Source organism: Phyllostomus hastatus, unplaced genomic scaffold, assembly GCF_019186645.2.
Source record: "Phyllostomus hastatus isolate PE091 unplaced genomic scaffold, TTU_PhHast_1.1 phas_contig_64, whole genome shotgun sequence".
Taxonomy (NCBI): Eukaryota; Metazoa; Chordata; class Mammalia; order Chiroptera; family Phyllostomidae; genus Phyllostomus; species Phyllostomus hastatus.
Window position 1 is genome coordinate 4,750,070 of NW_025333928.1, and position 18,164 is coordinate 4,768,233.

At 44.5% G+C, this 18,164-nt stretch overlaps 1 protein-coding gene across 9 annotated transcripts in view; it reads right to left on the minus strand.

Annotated features, from left to right (window-relative positions):
- The window catches only part of ERN2 (endoplasmic reticulum to nucleus signaling 2), a 16,921-nt gene extending 12,563 nt beyond the window's left edge, over positions 1-4,358 (minus strand). For 4 of the 9 annotated variants that reach the window (XR_006786911.1, XM_045848800.1, XM_045848798.1 and 1 more), the window contains exons 1-4: positions 4,178-4,358; positions 2,397-2,502; positions 1,994-2,027; positions 1,674-1,746 (exon numbers count right to left, since the gene is read on the minus strand). Coding sequence is in view for 7 of the 9 variants with exons in the window: in XM_045848800.1 (XP_045704756.1) it covers positions 1,674-1,746; positions 1,994-2,027; positions 2,397-2,502; positions 4,178-4,294 (330 nt within the window). In the remaining 2 variants the exon portion in view is untranslated. Of the gene's footprint in view, positions 1-1,671; positions 1,747-1,993; positions 2,028-2,396; positions 2,503-3,501; positions 3,733-3,758; positions 3,799-4,177 lie in introns of those variants that run through there. The other 5 variants (XM_045848801.1, XM_045848799.1, XM_045848802.1 and 2 more) reach the window with 5 other exon arrangements.
- Positions 4,359-18,164: the final 13,806 nt, after the last annotated feature.

Here is an 18,164-nt window from a genome sequence, read left to right on the forward strand (position 1 = left end):
TGCCATGAGGACACAGAGAATCTATGTGTGGGTCACATTTGCCTCTTCTGCTTTGGTGATTGAGAAGCTCAGGCTGAGATGGAGCCTCCAGCAGCTTGAGTCTCCAGGAGGGCACAATGTAGAGCCCCCTGCTCCCTCACCCCCTGCCCTCCCACTGGTAGCCAGAAATAGAGGAGGAGTGTTCCAGACATCGGGGACAATTTGGGTGAAGCCCTGGAGCTGGCATATTAAGTTGAACGGAGTGCGTGTGCACGCATGTAGGTGAGAGAGGAGGCTGGAGCAGTGAGAGGGCCCAGATCATGGAGGATGTGATGTGCTTTGTCAGGGCTCCTCAACTTTATCCTAGATGCAGGGAAGTGGGGAGGAGTAGTGTGATTACTGATGGCTCTCCCTGATGTGACTAAGGATCCGTCCCCCATCCCTCTCTACCCTGCTCCCTCCCACCCCACCCCCAAAACACACTTGTTTGAATGACATCAGTGGATGCCACATGCTCTGGATTTTAGTGTGAAATTGGGCATGTATCCCCGTCTCCGCTCCATAAAGTTATCATGGCCTGGATGGTGTCACCACCCTCCCTGCCCCCACCCCCCGCCCCCCTGCTGCCCCAAAGGCCTTAGCTCCTGGCAGGTGGCCCTCTTCTCACCCTCCCTCTGGCTCCAGGTTATGGTCACTGCTCCATCCTGTCCCTCTAAGCTTAGGGCTGATAGTCCTAACACCCCCCACACTATGTTATGGACTATAGGAAACTTCACTCTGCCCACACCTTTGTAAGCAATCCTTTCAACAAGATCTCCTCAAGCAATCCTATTGAGTGTCAGCTGTCTGCCACTGGGACCTTGTCTGGCTCACAAATAACATTTCTTACCAATTCAGCTTCTAACTCTCACACTTAAGACCTTTCTGGTAGGCAGTCTTCCTGGCACAGTCAGAATTTTGACAAAGCATACTCCATCCTATTCCTTGTGAGTCACATTAAATAGCCCCCATCACAAACCTGATGTGGAAGATGGAAAAAATGGCCAAAGTTCCTCCTGTTTCTCTGTGCTTGGCCATGTGACATTTCTGATGAGACCTTAGCTACTGTGGTAACAGTAAAGCTTGAGAAGTTCTTGTGCATTAGCCTTGCCCTCCCTTGCTGCTTTTAGTTCCCTTATTGGTACCATGTAAACAAGACCAGGCTTGCCTGCTGCGAGATGAGACATATGTAGCCTATGGCCTCTGTCAGCCTCTGTTGAAAGCCAGCCAACCATGAGCAGCTTTCAAAAAAGGAGCCATCCTGCTGACCAGCAGCTGACCACAAATGCTTAAGCAAGCTCAATCAAGACTGCCCCACCTAACTTGTCATCCCACAAAGTTGTGAGTTAAGTAAATTGAGTTTGGGACCATTCATTATTTAGTAAACGCTAACTGATACATAGGTTTCTCCTTAAAATGCTCAGAGTCCTGGAAAAGCCTCCTTGTCGGTCTGCTTTGCGAGCACAGACACAGCCACCCCCACAAGCCCCTTTCAACAGATCCTTCCAGACAGGTTTCCAATAATGCGCCCAGAGCCCTGACTTACCCTCTGCAGGACACTCAGATTCCGACCATGCTGCTCCCTCTGTTCCCTCAGTGCTCTGCCTAACAGAAGCCCCAGCCTCCCTCATCCCCAAGCACTGAAGTACGCACACCATTAATCCCTGTTGTTTCTGGGTCCCCAAGATGTACAGGCTGCCATCAGCTGGATCTGAGAGAAAGGCCGTTCTGTAGAGCAGAGAGGAATGGGGGTGGGGGAGGGTTGGATGCACGTCCCCTGGCTTCACGAAGGTGCCCTTTCCCTCCCACTTCCCAGCTGGTAGGAGCCCACCCTTGCAGGAGGCACACAGAGCTCCAGGCCCAGTTCCCTTCCCTAATGCCCATCATGCACCACCTCCCATCCAAACTCCTTCTGGACACTCTGGCTCCCCCATCTCCCAGATGTCCTCTCCTTAAAAGGCCACAGGTCACTTACTCTGTGATGTACATTGGCCTTTGGATGATGGGATCTGCAGGGACAGGAACAAGGAGAATGAGTTGGCCACTTTGCACTCTCCACTGAGAAGCATAGCTCCTATTCACTGGGTGCTTGCTGTGTGCCAGACGCCAACACAAGCATCTGACATGTGTGTATTATAATCTTCCTGAGAACTCTGTGAGGAGGGGAGGCATTACTCTTGGCTTTATTTTATAGGAGAGGACTCTGATGTTCAGAGAGGTGGAGTGGCTTTCCCAAGGCCACACAGCTGATAAGTGGTAAAGCTGCTTACAGATCGTGGCTTGTGGAATTCTAGATCCTATGTTCTTGTCTTCTATGTCATAGTGACACCACTCTAACTCGGGGTCCAAAAAGAAAGGAGTGACTGCCGCTTGCTCACCATCCTTCAGTGTCCACTTCAAGTCCCCTGTCTGCTTGCTTAGTGCGTGAAGACTCCCATCCAGGGTGGACACAAGCAATAGACTCTCTGGATTGAGGGTCTGGACCTGCAGTGGGAAACAGCCACCTTCTCTGAGAGGCCTCGGACCACCACTTGTCCTTGCCCCAGGCAGGGATGGCTGTGACTCCCAAGCCCTCAGGAGGCAGAAAAAGAAGGGGAAGAGCTGATTGGGGAAGCTCTTAGCTATACCTATTGATCTCCTCACTTCTAGAGAGGGATTACAAAGTCAAGGCCTCCTGGCTCCCCGGCTCCCCCTGTGTTGAAGTCCCACCCTTTTCCCCACCCAATTCCTTCTGGTTTCCCAAAGAAGACTGAAGGCCTTTACTAAATAAATAAATAAATAAAATAAAATCACTGATACTGGCCCTTACTAGGGGATCTATGCTATTATTGTTATCTTTGTGCAGGCGAGGAAGACAGGCTCAGGAAGGTAAGACAATCAGCCACAGAGTAACAAATGGCAGAACTGGGACTTGAACCACCAGCTCTGAGATTGCAGCACCTGGTCTTTTTTTCCTTTACCACACCATTTGCCTCTTCTAAGGGCAGCCTCTTCGACTCCCTAAATGAACCCAGCTGCTTTAGGAGACCAGGCTGAGGGAGGGCAGGCTTCCATCTGTCCCCTGCTGGGCTAACTCACCTGCTCTAGCCCCTCCTTGAGCAAACAGTGTGAGGCTGAGCTGCCAGCAGGAACCCTGACATCCGGGTGGCCCAGCCACACCCCTGTAAAGGCCACATCCTGCTCCAGAGCCCTTGCCACTGGTCTGGGGAGAGAGTCAGGGAACTCCCTCACAGCCTCTCTGGTTCCTCACTGTTTGCTGATCTGCAACATGGCAGGGGGGAGCATGGTCCAGAGAAGAAGCTGCAGACTGGTGGACCACAGTGGAGTTTTGTTTGACCATAATCATGTTTAAAATTTGGTTTTAATTAACTGCCAATGAAAACACTGGAAAGATTTTACTTAAAATCTGGATTTCTGATTTTTCTTGTTGTCCCCCAACCCCCCGCCCCCTGCAAACACCAGATCTCACCACACTGGGCTCACATTCCTACTTGGCAACCATGGGGTGGACCCAGAGCTGGGAGCTGAACCTGGCAGTGCCCAACTCTATTGTGATCCTGTTGGCTGTTCTGGGGGGCTGGAGACCCAACATCGTTGGAGACTCCCCCCGACCCCCTTCACTGGATTCCAGGCTGGGCCTCTTCTCGTTGCATTTTTGGAAGGCTGGACTTTCCCACTCTGAATGGGCTGTCCCGGATGCCCACATCCCCTCCAGTTTATTTATCCCAGTAGTTCTCAACCTCCGGTCCAGTAATGGGTGAAGGTGGCACGTCAAAACACCTGTATTTGTAAAACGGCGTGTAGGTGCATTTTTCAGAGGACCTTTAAGTTGACCATATTTCCCAAAGCGTCTGGGATTACAGAAATAGCAGGAGGCCCCGAGGTAAAGCCAGCCCCCACCCTACCCCCTAACCCCTGCCCCAGGCTGTTCTCTGCATTTGCACCCCGAGCTGCAAGAGGGGCGGGGTGTTGGGTCACCTGCGCCTTTCCACTCTGGCACGTTTGTCTGGCTAGGTGTTTGTGGGGGCAACTGGCAACTCCCCAAAGCTGAGAAGTTTTCACTCGCCAAAGGCCGGCTGGGTGGCACCCTAGCTCGAGGGAGAGCCAGACACCCCTGCTGCTCTGCCGCGCCCCAGCCCTCTGCGTCCGCGGACCTCACCTTTGGAGGCTGAATGTCTGCCCCGCTTCTCACCTGATGCGTCCCCAGTAGCGCCACCATTAGGAGCCAGAGCCTGAGCGGCGTCCACCTGTCCGACCCACGAGCAGCGCTCGCCATAGCCGAGGGCAGCAGCAGGGCTGGCCGGGTCCCTCGGTGCCTCCAGGCAACAACTCGGCCCGGATCAGACTGGAGGAGACTCCGCCCTAGGCTGGGCCAGTTGGGTGTGCGGAGGTTGGGGCGCACCCTCTTTCGCCCGCCCTTCCCATCAGACCACACAGCCATCCCCCAGTCACTCTACTCCACAAGGGACAGCTCTGGGCTTTTCCGGGGAATTTACCACCTGCCAAGTGCTGTACCAAGTGCTATGCACCTCACGTTAACTCATCTAATCTCAGTGTTACCCGAGTGAAAGAAAACCAGGCTCAGACCTAGGAGTCAGGTTTGCGTGTCTGACCTCAAGGCTGTCCTCTGTTACTATGAGAGTGGCCTCTGCTGAGAGATAATGAAATGTGGATTAATTGATTGACTCAATTATTCATTCAATACATATTTATTTATTATGTCAGCCTGGTGAACGAGAGAGATAAGGCCCCTGCATTCGTAGAATGTCTGGGTTCCTGTGTGTTAGGTGTTGGACAACACAGCAGCCAAGGATGCCAGGCTATGGCAGTGGCAGTGGCAGTCCCTGCTGCAGGCAGACCTCGAAGACTTGGTGCAGGGACAGAGTGGAGGGGTCCAATCAGTTCTCAAGTTTGTCTCATGCATTTTTCCTTCATCTTGTGTAAAACTCTTGCTGATTTGGGGATCATGAAGCCTGGCTCTACCACCTTCTTCTCTCCCTCCTCTTTGTCACCCTGGGTCTTCCTCATCACACCCCACAGTCACCCAACACTTGGCTACCTGGCTCATAGCCTTCATCTCCACCTGAACTCTTGCCAACATCATTGGTGTCTTAGCGGATACCCAGTGGACACCCCATGGACAGCCTAGCCTCTCTGATTGGTGACTACACCTCTCTAATCCTCCCCACCACTCACTGCATGGCTATGCCCTGGACCTCATCACACTCTGAATGGTTTTACCTTCAATGTCCCTTCCCAACAACAATGTCCATCTTCCCATCCTCGCAGCTGTCCCACTCCTTCATTCTCCCTATACCAGTTCCCTGACCTAAATGATCAGTCCCTCTGTTTCTCACCTAGCCTTTCAGTCCCTTTTTGGTCCTTATCCAGTCCCTACCTCCCAAATGACCACCTGAACTATATCATTGTCTTAACCTGGGCTTCCTAGAAGCAGAGCCCAGGCAGGGATTTTGAAGGAAATAGGATAAAGCAGAGGAAGACACCAGGCAAGGATGGGTTCTCAGCTGGTGTCTAATATCAACCTGATCCTGCAGGGAGATCCTATAGCCCTTTGTGCTCCCTGGTCTTTTGGCCATGGATCGCTGGTTTCTTCCAGGGGTCTGGGTATAACCTCCCATGCAAAGCAGCTTCCATTGGCTGAGGGCAAATTTTTGCAGAAAGGGGTAGCTTTGAGCCCTTAGTAACTACACTCAGCAATTGGGAGTGGGCAGCCTGGCTCCATAAAGTGGACAAGGCAGTCGGCATCAGTGTCTGCTACCACTGGTGATCTCAATTTCCTTGCTCTGCCTCTCCAACCCAACAAGATCCTACTCTGGAAAGATGCTACCGACCATCTTCTTTGTTCCTGTTGCAAAGTCTGTAGGCCCAGTTCACCCATTGATCATTTCACATGTCTTCTGCTCAGTCAAGTCGCTCTCCATTTCCCCAGTGCTCTTAGAGACTGATGCGTCCAAACTCACAACATCACTCACAAGCCCTCCTACATTTTGACTGAAATGAGCCCATCATGCATGATACCCCTCAAATTTCTTCATTTCTCATCTTTAGGTAGAAACATCTACAGCCATGCTCATCCTCACGTCCTTTCCCCAAGTTTCAGGGAAGACACTGCCCTGTAGAACTGACTGTTTTCCACTTCTTCTGGGATAATAATTCATAAATGTTTTCCCTGGCAGCCCTTCTCCTACTTAAGCGAGACTGCTATGAATTTATTGCCTCACAGGAGGGATGAAGAAGCAGGAGGAGAGAAAACAAAACTTCTCTTAGTTTTTCAGTTTTTGAGTTTTTGAATAATTCACAGCACGAAGCCCAACTTGAGAGAATAAATAATGAGAATAGAAAAGATTCTGCAGACTTGCATAGGGAGGAAGATGAGGAGGAACAAGAAGTGAGAAGACATGGTAGGTCTGAAAAGCGAGACCCATGCTGCAGTGCCCTCACCCAAGGGCAGGACTCCACACAGGTTCATGGGGTCCAAAGGCAGAGGGGACTTGTGTCTCATAACCCAGGAAGTGAGACACTTACCTGGGGAAGTAGTAAGACCTGAAGATGTTACATCTCTGTCTGTACTGAGAGGAGGTGATAGGGAGTTGCCCATTGTCAAGTGGGATATGGAGGTGAGTGAGTGTTTCCCGCACGCCTGAGGTGGGGAGAGAGAAAGGAATATTTCAGAAGGCAAAGAGGGACAATACAGTAGAGATGACAAGAGACAGGGTCAATGAAACCATGGCATCTCAGGGGATGACATCTGAGACAGAGGATAGGGACTCAGTGTCCTTTTGCCTCCTGGCACTATGTAAACTCCATGGAATTTAAATCCACCTTAGACAAAAGCTGGGAGAAGCCAGACGGGTCTGAATTTCTCCTACCAGGTATAGAGGGAGTTTAAAATAAAGTTAAGTTGAGTTACAAAGAACTAAAGTTACATTTCTTCTCCACACTTCAGTTTGTGATCTTAAGTGCTCTGCTGCTATATAAACATACATAAACCAATAGCCTTTCTCCATTTTAGCAAGATAATGGAGAAAACAGAGGCAGTAACAGGAAAAATAATCCAATCACAGTAGCAATAAAACGAAAAGGCTTGGAAATAAATTTAACTAGAAAGGCACAAGACCTAGATGAAGAAAAAACAATAAATTCCTATGACGGATATAAAACAAAATGTGAACTTATGAAAAGATATCACCCTGTCTTCAGACCAAAATGTGAGAACACCATGGTGGTGTATACATAGCTGTGACCAGTCCATTTCTTGCTCGAACTTCATAAAGCACCATTATGATAGAATTACAAAGTACTCCTATACAAAACCCTGGCTGGGCCAAGTTTTTGTCTTTTATAGCCTGGAAAATTGTTTGTGGTGACTTGTTGGATTTGGACTAGTTAGTTTTATGCTTTCTTCCCCCATTTTGTTTCTTTTTTTTTCTTTAATTTTTTTCATTTTTCTTTATTATTATTCCTATTATTATTGATCCTCACCTGAGGACATTCTTATTGATTTTGGAGAGAGAGGAAAGGAGGGAGGGAGAGGGAGAGAGAGAGAAACATCAGTGTGAGAGAGAAACATTGGTAGGTGCTTGCCTCCTCCATAAGCCCCAAGTGGGGATCAAACCCCACAACCCAGGTATGCGCTCTGACTGGGGATTGAACCCTCAGCCTTTTGGTGCATGGAACAATCCTCAACCAGCTAAGCCACCCAGCCAGGGCTCTTTATGAATTTTGTTTTTCTTCTTTTTCTTATTCTCTTTTCACAGTTTTCTTTTTTCTCACTTTTAAATTTTCTCTTTCTCAATTTTCATTTTCTTTTTTCTTATTTTTAATTTTTATTTTTTTTAGAATTTTTTTAGTTAGTATAGTAAGTATTGGTATAGTTAACATTGTATATTAGTATTGTTAGTTATTATTGTTAGTATAGTTAGTATAGTTAGTGTAGTTACCATTATTTAGCAGTATTATTTATTAGCATAGTTAGTACAGTCAGTACAGTTAATATTGGTATAATTAATATAGTTAGCATTGTTTATCAGTGTTTATTAGCATAGTTAGCATTGTTAGTTATCATAGTATAGTTACTATTTGTTAGCATAGTAAGTATAGTTAGCATAGATAGTATTGTCAGTTAGTGTAGTTAGCAAGTCACCATGTCACATGACTATGCAGCCATCTCTGCTGACAGGTAGACCTGTATTGGTCATTATGAGCTCCTGAACAGCACTGGCCAAGGAAACTCTGCCAAGATGACATTGGCCCAGCACCTTCTGACCGGGACAGAGGTAGCTGTGAAAGTATTAATTGGTGGGGCTCCTCTAGAATTTTTCAGGAAGTCCACTGTATGAAGGGCTTGAATCACTCAAATATTATAAAGTTATTTGAGGCCCTGGCCAGGTGCTCAGTTGGTTGGAGCATCATCCCATACACCAAAATGTTGCGGGTTCAATCCTTGGTCAGGGTGGTACAGAGAGATATGACCAGATCTTGGGGGAGAAGTAGGCAGGGGACACAGGAGGAGTTTTCCCAAGGCAATTGTAAACAGTCTAGGACCAGATTGGGTGAGAAGCAGAATGCCTCCAGAGCACATGGATTTATGGGCCAGAAGACTTAAAATAAGGGCTCTTGGGCTCTCAGCCTGGCGGGCTCTCTCTCTCTTCCTTGGGGATGCCTGGGTGGTGGTGTTGCAGCTGCTTGCATTTCCCAATGGGTAGTATTTTGAATGGAAGGAACTCCTGGCACAGCCCAGGATCAAGCTGGCCTGGCAGAGGGAGGCAAAGTTATTCTTTGGGTGTTGTACAGGGGACGAGCTCTGAGGCAGAAGCCTGCCATTCTTCCAAAATTGTGTAGCTTCTGTATCCTATGTTGTTTTAGTTTGTAAACTATGTAACCCATTGAAATAAGATAAGTGATAAGATAGAATAAGATAAGTGATAGAACTCAGGTGTTAAAGACTTTAGCCTTAATTGATAGGCTTAAGTGACTAATGCATGTGGAAAGCTGTTATTTCAAAATTGTGAAGCTTTTGAATAAAGACTCCTTTCCTTGTCCTGGGTGGTATGGTTCTGTGGATTGAGCTCCAGCCTGCAAACAAAAGGTCACTGGTTTGATTCCCAGTCAGGCCACATGCCTGGGTTGCAGGCCAGGTCCCTAGTTGGAAGCCTGTGTATTTCTCACATGTTGATGTTTCTTTCCCTCTCTTTTCTCCATCCCTCCCCCTCTCTCTAAAAGTAAATAAATAAAGTCTTAAAAAAGAGACTCCTTTCCTTTACCATGAACATTTTGCCTCTGGAATTTTGCCTGCAGGGTGGTGTTGGGCTGCAGGACCCCCAGTTGCTGTTCAGTAACAAGGGCACATATACTTAGGCTGCAGAACAGAGTCCCTGCCAGGTGGGGAGGAGGACTTTTGGGAGGCAACAGATCCATATTTATCTCCTCCCCGCTTCCTCTCTAAAATCAATGAACATATTCTTGGGTGAGGATTAAAAAATTAAAGTTATTTGAGGTGATTATCACCAGGGAAACATTATTACTCTTTTATGAAGCATGTGAGCAGAGGGGACTTGTTTGATTATCTGGAGGACCACGGCTGCACGACCAAGAAGGAGGCCCAAGCCATGTTCTGGCAGCCGGTGTTAGTGGTGCAGTATTGCCACCAGAGGGGCATTGTCCACAGGGGCCTGAAGCCAGAGGACATTCGTTTGATGCTGAGATGAATGTCAAACTTGTAGACTTTGGCCTCAGTAGTGAATTTATTGGCCATAAGCTGAGGATATTCTGTGGCAACCTCTATATTGCCATCCCAGAGCAATTCATGGGCCAGATCTGTGACGGCCCAGAGTTGATGTGTGGAGCTGGGCATAGTTCCATGCCAGATGGTGACAGGGACCCTGCCATTTGCGGAAGAGGACTTTTGGGAACAAACAGCGGGTACTGAGTAGGTACTTCCATGTCCCATATTTATGTGTACAGAATACCGAAAACTTAAAAAAGAAGTAATGACCTTCAACCCCCGAAAAAGAAGAAGCTGGAAGATATAATGAAGGACCTCTGGCTTAACACGGTCCAGGAAGAGGAACTCAGGCCTTACCGTGAGCCGCCCAGTGGTGACACAGACCCACCCTCCCCGCCAAGGTAATAAGAGATAAAGAAGAATCTGGGATTTGAGCAGGACAAGATCCAGGAGGCAGGAATAAGAAGAAAGTATGATAAAGTGATGGGCACATACCTGATTCTGAATACCAGGAAAACTAAGGTGAAGGGCCCCACCATCAGAGTAAGGCCTGACCTCCTCCTGACCCCCATAGCCTCAGTCCTTCCCCAATCCATAAGGTTCAGGCATCAGGGCAGAAGACCAAAGACAGGGCAGAAATCCCCCAGCCTGCCTGGAGTTGAGGACCGCTACCCCCAGCCCAGCCCTTTAGTGTGGCCCTGGGTGATCCCCCTCCACCCATGGGAACAGTGGTAGTGGAGCCCCAGAGGGAACCCACATGGAAAACTCTCTCCACGCTCCCCACCTTGATGGTGGGACCCCAGCCTCCTCCTCTGGCCACAGCCAAAGTTGGCAGGGGGTGTCTAGTAGGTCTTCCATTTCCTATTAAGACTCTGGTACTGTAAACCATCCACCAAGAAGCAGCACCTGAAAAGGTCAAGAATCAAGCCATTATAATTTTTAAAATTATAGATGGCCAAGTCAGGGACACAGTCAAAAGATTCTGGGGAGGTCAAGCCACACTTTGTACATTTTATTTTTTAAAGATTTTATTTATTTACTTTTAGAGAGAGGGGAAGGGAGGGAGAAAGTGAGGGAGGGAAACATCCATCAGTTGCCATTTGTACACAACCCAATGGGAATCAAACCAGAGACCTTTTGCTTTGTGGGGCAACCAATTGAGCCATACCAGTTTGGGCACTCCCTATATTTTAAATGCCATACTTGAGGGTGCTGAGCTCTAGGGAAGTTGGCTGTGTGGTGTGGGAGGTCAGCCAGAGGCTGGACACAAACAGCTGCAGGTGAGGGTGGTGCCACGAATACACACTGTGTGTGCAGGTGAGAGGACTTGGTCCTGTGGACGGTGAGGTGCGCAGACTGCCAAGGTGTCCTCTGCACAGGATTCACATCAGGAGGGTATACAGCATCTCTGTGGCCTTCAGAAGCATCTTATCTAAAATACTTGCTGAGCCTGGAAGACAGTGTGGAGCCTGCTGGGGGTCAAGAGGAAAGACTACCCTCTCTGCAGGTCTGCTCTTTGGCCTCCATCTGAATAAAACTTCAGAGACTGGCCTGTTTTTCCTGGAGTCCTTCCTCCCTTCCCTGCTCTTCTTTTTTCCCATGTTTGTGGCAGTTTTTATTAAAGTATTTTGTTCTTCCAAATTTTGCAATAAATTTGATTCTCTAGAAAAAAAGAAAAGATATGACACTGTGTGGGAAGACATTAATATAATTAAAATGTCAATTTTCTCCAAATTATAATAAAATTATATTTACCAAAGGTTTTTAAGACTTGGGTAAAATAAAGATCATATGCAAGAGTTAATGCCTGAGAGTAGTTAAGAAAAATGTGAAAATGATAAATAATGAGAAGGTGGCTTTGTCTTACCAGACATCAGAATATACTGTAAAACTACAATATTAATATAATATTAACACAGGAATTGATGAATAGGTAAGTGTATCAGTTGGAGTGAATAGAGAATCTAGAAACATATATCAGTATATATGAGAATTTAGTACACCACAAAGATTTTAATTTGCTGGAAAATTTAATGAATGTCTTGAAATAATTATCAGGAAGAAAGTAAATCTCTTAAAAATAAATTTTATTTTTTAGAGTAGTTTTAGGTTTATAGCAAAACTGAGCGGAAGGTACAAAGATTTCCTATACCCCTTGTCCCCCACCACCACCATCCCCCGCCAGAGTGGTTCTTGTGACAACAGATGAGCCCACACTGACACATCATCACCCAAAGTCCATTCTGTACATTACGGTTCACTCTTGGTGGTACTTTCTGTGCATTTAGACAAAGGTATGACATAAATTCACCATTATAGTATTGGGTTGGCCAAAAAAAGCCTGTTTAGTTTATTCCATAAAATAAAGGGCACATTTTTCACTTTCATCAATGACTTTATTGGTTTGAATATTTTGAGTATGTCAGCTATCTCCTGCATGGTATAATGTTGATTGGTCTCAGTTAATGTCTCGATTTGATTGCTATCAACTTCAATTGGTTCTAGAGAGGAGGGGAAGAGGAAAGATAGAGAAAGACAGACAGACAGACACTGATGTGAGAGAGAAACATCAGCTGCCTCTTGTATATGCCCTAATCAGGGATCGAACCTGCAACTTAGGCATGTGCTCTGAGATTAAACCCACAACCTTTTGGTGTACGGGACAATGCTCCAACCAACTGAACCAACTGGCCAGGGCTATGTTGACTTCTTAACACCATATTTAGTTTTGCTTATTTTTAAATATTTACATAAATGGAATTATACAGTATGTTTTTTTCTGTCTGGTTTCTCCTTTCAATATTATTCTTGCGATTGTCCATGTCATCAAGTATACTTGTAGTTTACTATCATTGCTGTATAGTGTTACATTGTATGAATATGCCACAATTTATATATCCATTCTGATGTTAATGGGCAGTAGGATTTTTTTCCCACCAATTTTTGGCTATTGTGAAGAGTGGTCTGAATATTCTTGCACATGTCTTTTGGTGACCATATCTATGTACTTCTGTTGGATATATATTTAGGATAACTGCTGAGTCATAGAATGTAAGTTCAGTAGATACTGCCGATCTCCCAAAGTCATTGTGCTAGCTTACAATGGTGGTGATGGGTAGTTTTTTAAAACATTAAAGAATTTTTAATTACAGTTGACATTCAATATTATTTTACATTAGTTTCAGATGTACAGTATAATGGTTAGACAATTATATAATTTACAAAGTGAACCTGTTACAGAACCATCCAATGGTGTTCACAAACAGCTGTGGGGTTTGATTGCCCACTGCCAAGAAGTGTGACTCCCTAGGCAAGTGTTTAATGGAAAAGGAAAGGGGTTGTTTATTTAAAGGTTATACAGATTTAGAATAATGGCAGATTTCTGCTGTTAAGTCCTGCTCCCTTTAAAAACACCCCAGAACCAATAGACCAGCTTCCCTCTGCCAAACCAGGCCAGTTTCAGAATATGCCATGCAGAGGTACCGTCTTTCAGAGAAGCAGAAGTCTGTGGCTCAGTATTCCCAGTCACAGTTCAGCTCCAAGCATCCCTCATGTCTCAGGTCCCTGCAGCTCCATCAGCTCTGTCACCATCTTCTCCAGGCAGACAGATCTTGTGGCTGCCTTCTCTGCAGAGCCCCTTTGACCTCATGGCTCTCCTCTCTCTGACCATTGGCCCACCCTACTTTAAATGTGACTTCATATATGGCCCTTCCTATGGTGCATTAGCGTCTGCCATTTTTGTCAGCTCCCCACAGTCTTTGACTCTCTTTAGGCTGCCATCTTTAGTCAGGGCAAAAGTTTCCAGTCAGACACAGGCTTCTGGGGAGGGCATCTGCTCCCTTGGCTATGTCATGAATCCCTGAGTCTTCTCACAGCTGTTCTCATAGTCACACCCACAATTTGCCCATCAGGGTAGTTAATTTTGCCTTTATTATGTAACATGCCTTAAAACATTGTACCTTCTACTGTTCTCTTCCCCCAATCCTGCCTACAGGCAAGATTGTGGGGGTGTTCCCCTATTCTTAAGGGACCCATGCTTTGTACCCTGTCACAATCCCCCTGATAAGTCTAGTATTCACCTGGCACCAAACAGAGTTGTTACAATATTGACTATATTCCCTATTTGTACTTTATATCCCCATGACTATTTTGTAACTTTTTAATCCCCTCACCTCCTTCACGCAGTCCCTCCCCAATCTGGGAACCATCAGTTTGTTTTCTGTATCTATTAGTCTGTTTCAGTTTTGTTTGTTCATTTATTTTGTTCTTTAGATTCCACATATAACTGAAATCATATGGTATTTGTCATTCTCTGTTTGACTTATCTCATTAGCATAATGCCCTTTAGGTTCATACATGTTGTTGCAAATGGTAAAATTTCATTCTTTTTATGGCCAAATAATATTCCATTGTATATATGTACTATCTTTCTTTATACATTTGTCTATTGATGGGCACTTAGGTTGCTTCCATATATTGGTTATTTAAACAATGCTGCAGTAAAAATAAAGGTGTATTTATCTTTCAGATTAGTGTTTTGGATTTCTTTGGATAAACACCCAGAAGTGGAATTGCTGGATCGTAAGGTAGTTCCATTTTTCATTTTTTGAGGGAAATCCATACTGTTCTCCACACTGGTTATACCAACCTGCATGCCCACCCACAGTGCACTAGGGTTGACTTTTCTCCACTTCCTCTCCAACACTTGTTTGTTGATTTTTGGTGATGGCCATTCTGACAGGCATGAGGTAATATGTCATTGTGGTTATAATTTGTATTTTACTGATGAGTAGTGATGTCGATCATCTTTCCACATGCCTATTGGCTATCTGTGTGCCCTCTTTGGAGAAATGCCTATTCAGGTCCTCTATTTTTTAAACTGGATAGTTTGTTGTTGTTTTTATTGTTGTTAAGTGTTATTGGTTCTTTATAAATTTTGGATATCAACCCCTTATCAGATGCATCATTGGTGAACATCTTCTCTCAGTCAGTAGGCTGTCTTTTCATTTTGTGGGTAGTGTCTTATGCAACACAAAACATGTAGAAGCTATGAAAGAAAAGGAAAGATATACTTGAAATATATAAAAAACAAAAAGTATTAGAAGGGCAAAAGATACCATAAACAAACAATCTGATTAGAAAAATATGGGCAACACAGAAGATAAAGATTAACACCAATAACATACAAACTGCTCCTATAAATTGATGAAAAAGACAAACAACCAAAAATATGCAAAGGCTATGAATAGGTACTTATATCAGAACCACTCCAAATATTCAAAATTGTGTTCACAGTCACTAGCAGTCAGAGAAATTTTTAAATAAGATTTTAAAAAGTAACAAATATATCATATTATACCCATAAATTTATGAAAATTAAAAAGAAGGCTACAGTAATATCAGGATGTTGATGAATGATGAAGCTGAATTATATTTTGGGCTCATTATACTATTTTATCTGCTTTCAAAATGTTTAGAAATGTTGATGATAAAAATAAAAAAACCTTCAAACAAACAAAAGAAGGCCCACTGCTGTCAGGGATTTGGTGAAGAGCATACTGTCAACAAGGGGCTGGCAGAAATGTAAATTTTTTCAGACTTTTTTGAATGCAATCTGTAAACAATTGTTTAAAATAAAAAATGCAAGACTCCTTTGACCTGAAAAACCCACTTTTCAGGATCTTAGGCATAAAAATAAAAGATCTGTACATAAAATATATAAAAATATGAGATATATATTAAAATATATTTGATTGATTATGCTATTATAGTTGTCCCATTTTTCTTCCCATTATTCCCCTCCACCCTGTATCCCCCCCCACTGTTATTCCTCTCCCCCCCCCCTTAGTTCTTGCCCATAGGTCATACATATAAGTTCTTTGGCTTCTCCACTTCACATGCTATTATTAACCTCCCCCTATCTATTTTGTACCTACCATTTATGCTTCTTATTCCCTGTACCTTTCCCCCTATTCTCCCCCCTCCCCCACTTATAACCCTCCATGTGATCTCCATTTCTGTGGTTCTCTTTCTATTCTACTTGTTTGCTTAGTTTATTTTTGCTTTTTTTTAAGAATTGTTTGTTGATAGTTGTGACTTTGTTGTCATTTTACTGTTCATATTTTTTATCTTCTTTTTTTCTTAGATAAGTCCCTTTAACTTTTTGTTTAATAAGGGCTTGGTGATGATGAACTCCTCTAACTTGACCTTATCTGGGAAGCACTTTATCTGCCCTTCCATTCTAAATGAAAGCTTTGCTGGAGAGAGTAATCTTGGATGTGGGTCCTTGCCTTTCATGACTTGGAATACTTCTTTCCAGCCCCTTCTTGCCTACAAGGTCTCTTTTGAGAAATCAGCTGATTGTCTTATGGGCACTCCTTTGTAGGTAACTGTCTCCTTTTCTCTTGCCACTTTTAAGATTCGCTCCTTATCTTTAATCTTGGCTAATGTAATTGTGATGTGCCTTGGTGTGTTCCTCCTTGGGTCCAACTTCTTTGGGATTCTCTGAGCTTCCTGGACTTCCTGGAAGTCTATTTCATTTGCCAGATTGGGGAAGTTCTCCTTCATTATTTATTCAAATAAGTTTTCAATTTCTTGCTCTTCCTTTTCTCCTTCTGGTATCCCTATGATTCAGATCATTCAGATTGGAATGTTTAAAGTTGCCCTAGAGGTTCCTAAGCCCCTCCTCATTTTCTTGAATTCTTATTTCTTTCTTCTGCCCCGAACTGTTGATTTGAGTCCCAGTTTCCTTCCTGTCACTATTGGTTCCCTGTACATTTTCCTTTATTTCACTTAGCATAGCCTTCACTTTTTCTCCTATTTGGTGACCATACTCAACCATATCTGTGAGCATCCGGATTATGAGTGTTATGAACTGTGCATCTGATAGGTTGGCTATCTCTTTGTCACTTAGTTATATTTTTTTCTGGAGCTTTGATCCGTTCTTTCATTGGGTCCGTATTTTTCTATCTCAGCACACCTGTTACATAGTAAGTGACGGAGCCTTAGGTATTCCCTGGAATGGGGCAACCCACGTCATTGTGTTTTGGTGCTGTGTGGGGGAGGGTCAGAGAGGGAACAGTGCTGCTTTCTGGGGTCTCTGCCTGCTTTCAGTCACTTCCTATGCTACCCACAAGCAAATTTGGGCCTTCTGGTGCTGATTCTTGGGTTGGTGGGTTTGTGTGACCTACTAGGACTTTGTAGGTCTCTCCAGTGAACTCTCTTGTTTGGCTGAGAGTTTCTCCTGCTGCCTCACTCCCCACAGGTTTCTTCAGTCAGAGGTTTTGAGGCTTCAGTTCCCCATGCCAGAACTCTGGGTTGTGTGGTCTGTCTTGTTCCCTAGTTGTTCCCCCCGGTTTATCCACATGCAATTGTGGGACTACCTGGTCCTCCAGCTGCTGCCTTGCTGTGAGTTCTCTTCACCCTGGCTGCCATCTCTGCCCCTCCTACTGGTCTGGATGAATGTCTCTTCTTTAACTCATTGGTTGTCAGACTTCCACACAGTTCGATTTTCTGGCAGTTCTTATTTTTTATTTTTAAATTTGTCTTTGTCTTTCTTTCGGTTGTATAAGGAGGCAAAGTGTATATATCTACGCCTCCTTCTTGGCCAGAAGTCTGATATATATATATTTTTAAAAGGCTTATAATAGTGTTTGTATCAGGGTGCTCATGGCAGCATTGTTTCTAGTGTTTTAGGTAGAAACAAAGCAAGCTCCCTTCAACTGAGAAATTGCTGACCTAATAACAGAAACTCTGCTCTTCATGTAGCTACTAAAAATGGGAGAGTCTATTCATTAGCTTGAAAAGCTGTTCTTATGAATTATAATTAAGAAGAGGAAAATGCAGACATTATAGGAAACTACTTTTTTTTTTTTTTTTGCAATGAACTTACTTTATTCAGAAGGAAAGGGGCCTGAACTTGTCACCATGAAGATTCAGAATAGCTTCTGTAGGAAATCCCCTGCTTTAATTTTTATGGGTGATGGTCACTATAGGAATCATTTTTCTAAAGCCATATATATGTATATACAAATTATTTTATATAAGCATGGATAAAAACACAAGTCAACATACTGACTTGTTTACAAAGGTTTTGTGGTAGACTAGATGGGAATATGTTATACTAACGAAGGGCTAAAACCAGCAAAAAAGACATATTTTTTTTTCAAAAAAGTTGTTAAAAACAACATCGTTGCCCTGGCTGTTGTGATTCAGTTGGTTGGAGTGTCGGGCTGTAGGTGGAAAGGTTGTGGGTTCATTCCCCAGTCAGGGCACATACCTAGTCTGCCAGTTCAGTCCCTGGTCAGGGCACATGCAGGAGACAACAGATTGATGCTTCTCTCTCACATCAATGTTTTTCTCTCTCTCCCCTTCCCCTCTCTCTAAAAGCAATGAAAAAATG